The 9,097-nt window shown below is 43.9% G+C and overlaps 1 protein-coding gene across 2 annotated transcripts; it reads left to right on the top strand.

Annotated features, from left to right (window-relative positions):
• The first annotated feature begins 991 nt into the window (after nt 1-991).
• On the top strand, nt 992-6,320 carry LOC306797145 (uncharacterized protein). 2 transcript variants are annotated; one of them, XM_079296345.1, is made up of 6 exons: nt 992-1,149; nt 1,437-1,541; nt 1,680-1,789; nt 1,907-2,068; nt 2,361-2,587; nt 6,186-6,320. In XM_079296345.1, the coding sequence occupies exons 1-6, from the start codon at nt 1,083-1,085 to the stop codon at nt 6,256-6,258; spliced, it is 744 nt and encodes a 247-aa protein (XP_079152471.1). In that variant the 5' UTR covers nt 992-1,082; the 3' UTR covers nt 6,259-6,320. The 2 variants fall into 2 exon arrangements, with proteins under 2 accessions (XP_079152471.1, XP_079152470.1); XM_079296344.1 differs by lacking the exon at nt 6,186-6,320 and adding an exon at nt 3,297-3,926.
• The last annotated feature ends 2,777 nt before the right edge of the window (nt 6,321-9,097 follow it).

Here is a 9,097-nt window from a genome sequence, read left to right as displayed (position 1 = left end):
ATCAGATTGACCACTGTGTTAATTATATCTTATCATCTTTAAGCTTTTGTGTTTTATTATCTGTTTTGGACTAATGTCTGTGCTTGAAGGACTCATTATTCCACACTATGTATCAAGATGCAGTAATGTCTCTTGAGAAGAAATTAAATTCCTGTTTTTCTTCTTTTTAAAAAAATAATCCACCAACGTATTAAAAGCATTTTACAGATATGTTTGTGTCTCCTACCATGTGTCTCTTGGTTTGAATGGTTCACTGTAATATACAATAAGCATCTTGGAATTAATACACAACAGCCATTAAGTTTAATTTTCATTTACTATAACTATATCTCCTGTCTATACAGTGGTGGACTCATAGACTATGGCTGCACCTGATCAACAAGGAAGAGAGGAAGATAAACCTCATACAGTTTGACCTGGGCGAGTGGGTGAGCAACTTTTTAAGCGAGAAAGAGGAAATATGAATATATGATTTTTTAATTTTAACATCAAGTTTCTATTAAAGTTCATGCTTCATCTGGATGAAAAAAAGGAATCTATCCATGCCAAGTGACATATTTGAATGAACAACTAATTGAATACACCTATGGTGTGTGGGGACATGCACGTACAATTGTGTCCATGCGTGCACGAGCTTGTGTCGTCACGTGCCCCCCCAACCCCTCCACAGTGGCCACCTCCTTTGCATATTGGGCGCCTTGTTCCACACACGCGACGACGTTTACCAATCAGGTCGACACATGCAGCAAACCACGCCTGCGCGGCAACTCGTGTCGCGCGCGCCTCATCATCAGCATTGTATTGGCGGCGGAGCAAACAAAAGTTGTCACTATCCTTTAGCCGTTGCTGCGTCCTCTGCGGACTCTTTCTGTAATATTTAACTTCGTGAATTCAAGCACGTTTGTCTTTGTAGTGGGTAATAGCGAGCTCGAAAACTGCATTGAAGAAGCTGCAGAGTTCACCAGCTGAAGCCAACTTGCATTACTACCTTTAGTTAAGTTGCTGTCGGGCACCCCGTGGGGTTTAAAGTTCAGCTAACAGTAGCGTCACTGGCTACTAGCAGGTAGTTAGCGCGAGTCACAATGGCAGCTGTGTGTCAGCCACGACGTGCCTTGGTGGAGATACCTGCTCCACAGCCCAAAATTGCAGGTAAGTCTGAAACCTGCCTGCTTTTAAATTAACACTGTAAATTGCTGTAACTTTTGTTCTTTGAGCGGGACGCGCCGCTTTGCTATCGTGCTAATATTACCACAAGCTCGCGCCCACAGAACAAACATTCGGTCAGCGTAAACTAAAATGATGACTGTGTACACTTTAAATTAACCTTTATTTCCCCAGTAAGTTTAAAAGATGCGCGTTATGCTGTGTCCCAAATATCATTGTAGGGAATATTAACAAAAGCCAGTGTAACCCAGGTGATATTGACTGTTTTGCAGCTCGAATGAGGAGGCCCTATCTAGAACTTCTGAGTGCTCGGTTACCTCCATCTCCACTCCCAAGAGGGAGAAACGCAACGACTAACTCAAAGCGTGGGCACTCACGTAAGTACAACTGACGCTGACTGGAGGAAGCAACATGGAAAAAGAAACTAGCAGACGCTACATACCACCTGATGACTCGTGATTACTGAGTTTCTCTTTCCCTTTTCTTATTCTAATATGATCCTTTTTGTTTTACAGTGGACGTGTCCATTGGTGGGGTCTGGAGTGGGAGGATAGTGGAGCATCACACCCCTCTCTCCAAACAGCAGCTTGTACAGCTAATTAGATCCCTCATCTTAGTTGAGCAGGTATCCATCCTGGCCTTTTTCAGTGTAATAGTGAGATGAGCTGAATTTTTACCCAACTCTCAGCCTTCACTACACACAGTGTAATCTGAAGTATTGGTGTGTTGCATTGCGTCCTAGAGCCAAGAGCCCAGGATCCTGGCGTCCGACCTGAAGTATCTTCAAGACGACCTGCAACAAAAGAAAGCTAATGTTTACCGGTCCATACCGTACTCACGGCTCGGCTCCAACAGGGACGCACACTGCTACAGAAAAGCATATCCTCACCTGGTGGCGTTCAAAGTGAGTCTACATGCATGATGACACTTTGTGGAAAACGTGCAGATTTAATGTGCTTATATATTGTCTAATTCTATTGTAGGTACGTATTTTATTCTAGACTTTTAAGGAGGAGGCGTGTGCTCTTTAAGCACACCACTGCTGCTCTATTGTTGTGCTTGATGTCTTCATAAAGGGGATTTTGAGTCACTGATGTGTTAAGAACTTGCTCCATAATTTGCCTGGCTCTGTGAGCTTGGTGTTTCATTGTGTAATCCTAAACCGTTGCCTCATTATCCCCCCCCCCCCCCCCCAGGTTTCCTGTCAGGAGTGGGGCCATGTTCTCCTGAGGAACAAAGAGTGGGACGCCGCGTTGGAGCACGCCTTGATGGCGTGGCGCTACACCAGCGAGCTGCCGCAGTGGGATACAGCGAACCACAACGCTCTCAGAGAACAGTGTTACGGCATTTTGGCAGCTCACGGCCTCGCCGCTCTCCAACACCACCACCCTGGACCCGACAGAGGACGCGAGCTGCTCAGAAGGTACCACTTTAGTTTTTAAAGGGCCTATGAACCTCCACATCCAGAGTGAACCAGATACTAAGTGTACGCCAATATAGTCACTCTATTTTCCTTTGTGGCACCAATAAGACCTGTACTGATTCTTGAACGACAGTCACTCGGGTCACTGGGGAATTCAGGCTACCTCAAACCTCGCTTTACGCAAATTATTTTCTTTAAAGTCGTGTTCCCTTTGCTGGCGCGTTGGCAGCTGATTTCCGACTTAAATGCCACATGGGCATCCGACTGGAGTCCAGTATTGCCACCTGTTGAATGTAAGTTCTCACCTTTTAGCCTTAGGTTGGTACACCAACCCCTTGAGTTCACTTTGGCCTGATAGAAGTTCCACTTTCTTTACCACTCAAGTGTTAACGTAGCTCTCACTGCATAATGTGTGTTTGTATATGATGCTGATCAGTCCTTTTGCACTATTCTAGCAGCTAAAGATTCAGAGTACTACATCTAAATGATAGTTTCTTACATTCTGAGGTAGCTGCTGAAGTAAGCTAGCTAGGTATTTGCTTTCTCAAATCCTATTCATAGGTTCATATACATAATTGACTGACTTGTGTTTTTGGCTGTAGGTTTTGGTAGTCGGCCCCTGAAAACCTAATGTCGTTTCATTGACTTGAGACGGTATCCAGGTCAAACACGTCTAACAGAGGACTTGTGTTTTTTTTCTTGTCTCTAGGCTGAATATGGCTCAGTTGCAAAGCCGGTCAATTGTGCCGTGTATTCAGGAGTTGCAGAAGATGATGGGATGTGCTGACGTCTCCGCCATGGACACAAAATAACGCGAGCCCTTTGACCAGCTGACTACACCTCAGTCAAAAGTGTGCTTTGTAGTTGACCTAAATAATTTATATGTGGTACAGGGCCAAAAACATTTTACGTGGTAGTGTTTGTTTGGAAAAACCACAACAGTATTCGTCCAAAGGGCGGGGTAGCAACTAAAAATGTGAAGGTTTGAAAAGGGAACAAACCACCGCCTACATGGTCGAAAATGCAACAAATCCTCTATTTTAATCACAATGTGTTTTTCTGTGGACTGGAACGTATTGGAGTGCAACATTTGTGGCGTAGCACACCTCAAAATGTATTTATTGTTAATGTTATCGTCATATGTTGCCTTACAAAAAACACTCCTTGTTAGAGGAACAGTCGCATCCTGAGAAATGTTGCGATCAGTCGGTGCTGCCAGATGTATTTAAGATGTTTGTATATTTTTAGAACTTTGTATAGAATCACTTTTGCATGGACTATTGAAATGTTAAAAGTAAGAAATGGCCTTTCTTGTTGCTTTATCAGGATGTGTGTATATATATATATATACATGTTACCGTTGACAATACTTGAATACTGTGGCCTTTGCCATCTTTGACTATAGTTGTTTTGCATGTAAGTCTTGTTTATAGAGAACAGACTGTCACTGATTGCACTGTTGCCATTTGTCCTGAAAACTTGAACATTTTGATAAAAGACTCAATAAAGTTGTTACTTTGTACTATTGAACAGCGTGCCCATCTGTGTAGTTTGTCTCACTGTCCTTGGTTTCTGTATTTACTCTTAATCATTTACTTACTAAGCATTTTTCCATGTAACCCAACAAACTAGTGCTGTTTGCAGCAGACATTTATATTCCTGCTGATGCAGAGCTGTGATCCTCGGCTACTTGCAGTAAGTTAGTGTTTCATGGTTGCTCTTTGATAAACTTAGTGACTGCAAAGATCAAACCAGTTGGTCTGCTTTACAGTCACAACATCACATGTGTTATTTGCTGATGTGTCCAGATGTGCTCTTCACGTCTTCTGTGTCTGTCGGTTCTTTCCAAGCATGACATGGTGAATTATTGTCTACCTAAACATTTTTTCATATAGTGCATTAGACCTAGAAGACCAGACGTGTGCGTCTCGTGTTTTCATCTTTCTCTTGTCGAGATGGGAGTTGCAGCACCACTGGGAGTTTCCTCCCCCAACATGTGCTGATGAGTTAGTAAATCGCCTTGATTGGAGGCTGCTGCTTCTTAAAGCTCTGCCATTGTTGTAGATAATGTGATTAATCCGTCAATGGATTAATCATTTGTTCGTTCCGGGCATCGTGTTCGAGCTCTGCTGAGTTACTGTTTTGCACCACTAGGTGGAGCCCACGTTGCACTATGTTCCACTCGTGATTTAACCCTGGGGGAGTAATGTATATGCCACTGTAGAAACAGCTGTTGCCATGGCACTCTAGAGTGAATATTAAATAATATTTAGGGTTAGAGGTGATGAATGGGACGCTGATAGGGTGAGAAGCTGCGGGCTCACATACAGACTTCCTGCTGCGCAGTTTATCTGTCTGAAATAAAGAGTTCGCTGGAGTATTTGATTTTATTCTTTGTTTAGGAAAGCTTATGCTGCACAGTTTAGTTTTCAGTTTTACTTTTAAATAATCAGGATTAATATAATTATGTTTGTATCAATTGGTTTTATAGTTTCATCTATTGTTCTCTTGGTTTAACTCTTCCCTTAGTTTGTAGAGCTTTCGCTGCTTTGTAAACTTTGTTTATAGAGCTGCTATATACATAAAGTAATTATTTGTCTCCGGGGTATTGCAGAGTGGTGCATAGTAATATGACATCCATGGCAACTCGATATATGTTGATGTGGCCCGCCCACTCAGATACAGTGTTAATTTATAATCTGTAAATTGGAGATTAAATTGATTCGGCTTTGCCCACATGTCAGAGTTTTTCTTGAGATGGACAGAAACGTTCTTGGTCTGTTTCGTTGCCTCTAATTACAGAAATAATTATAATTATAATGAAATTGCAAATGAAACCACTGTCAGTCCAAGCCATCACAATAAATGAGCTTTCAACGCTTGCTTTTAGAGGGAGAAAGAAATGTAGCAACATCAAAGAAATGCTTTCTGTGATGTCTGCGTAGCATCGCCGTGGCCCCTTCACAGCGCAGTCAATTCAGCCTTTGACCTCCAGTGCTCCGTTGTGCACATCCAAAAATCTGCAATAGTTTATGCTCCCGATGCATGCGGTCACTGGAGGTTAGCCCTGGAAAGAACGGGCAAATATGTCACCATTTTAGTTGCTGCTGATGCGTTCTTGCATTAATGTTGTAATAATGAACAGGCTTTCAACGTCACGCCCAACCTCACCAACCTTTGACTGTCGCTGTGCCAGATCAGGGAACTTCTTAAAGGGTTGTGATACAATTCAGAAAATAGATGAGGCAGGGTGAAGGTAATGTCATCTCAAAATAGCTCCCGCGATGGATTGTGTTCCTGTGGAATGACTAATTCCCTCTCGGTAGAACGTGAGCTTTACGTTGGTGGTTTTGAGTTCATCTTCAGCCATCTAATAAGGCGCTGATTTCCTCCTCAGGGTGCCAGGTGAGTGTAATTAACGGTAATTAGCTAGCTGTGAGGACGGGAAGAAGCTCTGTTGAGTCGCACAGTTACAGGAAGCGACTGAGAGTGCGTGAACACGGTGGCTGAGTGTTTGTGCATGACTTGAATCGTCTCGCGTACAGCTGAACTCCTCTCGCAGACATCTGCACTGACATTCAAACATCTGCCGCTGCAGCCCGGTGCAATCGGAGCTGGAACAGAGTGACGGAGAGCATTCTGATGCCATGCAGCCGGAATTGCAATGCTGAATCCAAAGAGCCGTGCAGCTGCCGAGGACACTGATAAGAACAGCCAGGACAAAACGTGCTGCCACGGTGCTGGAGATGACCTTTACAGTCCTGTTTTCGTAAAGTGTAATTGTGTCTGTGGCCCGGTGACGTCTGTTAGTTCATTCCTCAAACGATCCCTTGGATACACTGCATATACTATACGTGTTCCCATCTGTGACCGAATACCCCTGACACAGTTATCTCTGGATGGAAAATAACTCTGATTTATTACAATTCGATTGAATTTGGCTTTTGGATTGGAGAATATTCATCGCCCGTGTTTAAAGCTGCAGGGCTATAGAATACACAAGGGGTGGTTGTGTGTTGGAACTTAATTAAAACGGTGTGTGCATTTGTTTGTGTTTATTGTGTCCCTGGTCTAAACTAGCTGATGTACCTTTTTTTTTTTTTACACGTCAGCCAGTTTGACAGGTGTAGTTCAAGTCATGGCTGCATTCCATTTCGGTGGGGATGTTTCAGGGCCCTGGTGTTGTGCATGCTGGCTCATTGGCTCTGCCATTCCAGCGCGAACACATGTTGGAGATGCTTGTAGGTGGATGGTGTTCTCTTCAGACAGAGCCAGGCTAGCTGTTTCCCCTGTTTCCAGTGTTTGTGCTAAGCTAACCAGCTGCTAGTTCCAGCTTCATATTGAAGCCTGAACACACACGCAAGAGAGGTGTCAATCTTTTCATCGACTCGCGGCAAGGAAGCAAATGAGTGTTGTCCCCCCAAAAATGTAAAATGATTCTTTCAATCAAGTCAGTGAAGTATCAACAATATCTTGACTTCCTACTTCACATTAAAATAATGTGTTTCAGATGTCTCCCTCTGGGATTGCAGTATGCCGTTCACGTTTGACAAACTCACATGCAAATGTAATCAGAGGCCTCGCTGTCTACTGCACTTCAAAGCTGCACGGCGGGACACTCAAACCACTCGTTTTATTTCTCAAACCGTCATGTCAATTTCTCTTTGAGACGTGTTTGAGTCTTTGGTGTCGAACGTTATTTTTAGGTTAAAACATTCCATTTCTACTCTTACCAGCGGGTATTTTCTGCGGGTGAGTCCGGTAATTTGGGTTGAGAGGTCAAATCGGTGAGCTCTTCATATCCTGAAAAGGAGTCCAGTTGGAATCAAAATACACAGGGATGTGTCGTTTTGAAGTGTTTTTCTGCACAGTGGAGAGACGCAGACAAGATGGTAGAGATGAAGGATTTCACTTTTAAAATGTCTGCCTTCTGAGATGGCTTGAGCAAAAGCAATCAAATTCCTCGAAGAAAGTTACAATAGTCTCTCTGTACACATCAACATATTATCTCAACTCTTGCTCATTTTGCTTGAAACTCAGATTTAATAAATGGAGAATCGTTTTTGATTGAACTCTGCCGAACGTGCAACCCAGCCGAAGCATACGAAGCGTGTTTGACCACTGACGGAAGAGCGAGCGCCGTTCAGCGGGATGTGTTTCTGAGGGGATAAATGACCACGTGATGGCACTGTCAAAACCAATCGCATCAAGCTGTTTTCGATGACTCTAAAGTGCTTGGCTCCCACATCTAGTCTCTCAACTGCAGATGAAATGCAGGTTGATTCTGCGTGCGCCCCCAGGTCATTGGAAGCAGGTGCTCATGAATATAGAGGATGTTAAATATGCGTGAAGTTATGAATTACAAGTCTGGTGTATTTACAAGGTGCTCCCGTATTCTGGCTTTGCTCGTCGGGCATGTCTGTCAATGCGTCTCTTCTTCTCCTGCTCCGTCTGCGATCGCTTCCTTCCTCCGTCACTCACCCCTCACCCGACACACCGTCAAAGCTGGGAGTGTAGGAAATATCCTGATTGTGGCCTTGGCATTAGGTTTCTGAAGGCACGTTTTGAAATCCTGCAGTCAGGTTAATTGCTGTTTGTTTCTCAGTCAGAGGGAGAATGACATCCATTTCTGGAGATGAGATGGAGCCCGGCTGGAGGTGACTGTGTGCATAACTTTACAACTGATCTCATTAACATTGGCACGTTAGAACTGCTCAGAATTGGCCTGAATGTCAGAAATCACTTGAATTTGTACTGCAGTGGTGAAGTTGGTCGGCGCTCCCGTTGACTTCTACGCTTCAGAGGAAATTACGACATGTCACATTTCAAATCCAGCCACAGTGGCTGCTGCCTAATTGCCCCCTTTAAAGTCAAGTTTAGTGTCATGAGAAAAGCTTTGTCTCAACGTTCTATTCGTACAAACAGTGGGCGTGAATGAGGAACAATATTCGAGAACACATCAAAACTCCTGCTGACATCGCCCACTGAAATGCAGCGTATTACCCAGAACATCGCTCTAATAGCAGGAGCGAGACAAAGGCAACAGATATGGACAGCGTAATGTCTCAAAATGACTGACTCTGTATATGCACATTACAGACTCCTCAAACATCACAGATTGGGATGCAGCGTTTGCTGTCCGTCTTTGTCAGCCGCGGCCCTGTTTAAATTTAGATCAAGATTCACACTCATAGGCGTGGAAGATCTGGAGTTCCGCTAAATTACTGCCACAGAACCTGAACACAGAAGTGCTGATGGGGCTGGAAGTGCAACACAAAAGTTAGAGAGCTGTCGAGCTCTAAAATAACACAGCGAGCCGGGTGAAAAGATGATTACGGGCAATTATGCAGCGGCGAATGTCCTCCGAGGGGAGTCCTTCCGCATTTCAGAGGTGAGCTGGAATGGACACACAAATAATGCAGGTTAGCATCTGCTGTGTTTGTGCACGGCAGCTGTCATATCCCACACATAACTACAATTACCTGTAAGTGGGTCTGTGTGATGAAAGCA

This window comes from Melanostigma gelatinosum (genome assembly GCF_949748355.1).
Source record: "Melanostigma gelatinosum genome assembly, chromosome: 24".
NCBI lineage: Eukaryota > Metazoa > Chordata > Actinopteri > Perciformes > Zoarcidae > Melanostigma > Melanostigma gelatinosum.
This window is presented reverse-complemented; position numbering and strand designations above follow the sequence as displayed.

Excerpts from the sequence above, each read along its gene's own strand:
- LOC306797145 (XM_079296344.1), top strand. The coding sequence starts at position 1,083 with ATGGCAGCTGTGTGTCAGCCACGACGTGCCTTGGTGGAGATACCTGCT. Across the intron at positions 1,790-1,906 it reads CCCTCATCTTAGTTGAGCAG|AGCCAAGAGCCCAGGATCCT; the intron begins GTATCCATCCTG and ends ATTGCGTCCTAG. Across the intron at positions 2,588-3,296 it reads GGACGCGAGCTGCTCAGAAG|GCTGAATATGGCTCAGTTGC; the intron begins GTACCACTTTAG and ends TCTTGTCTCTAG.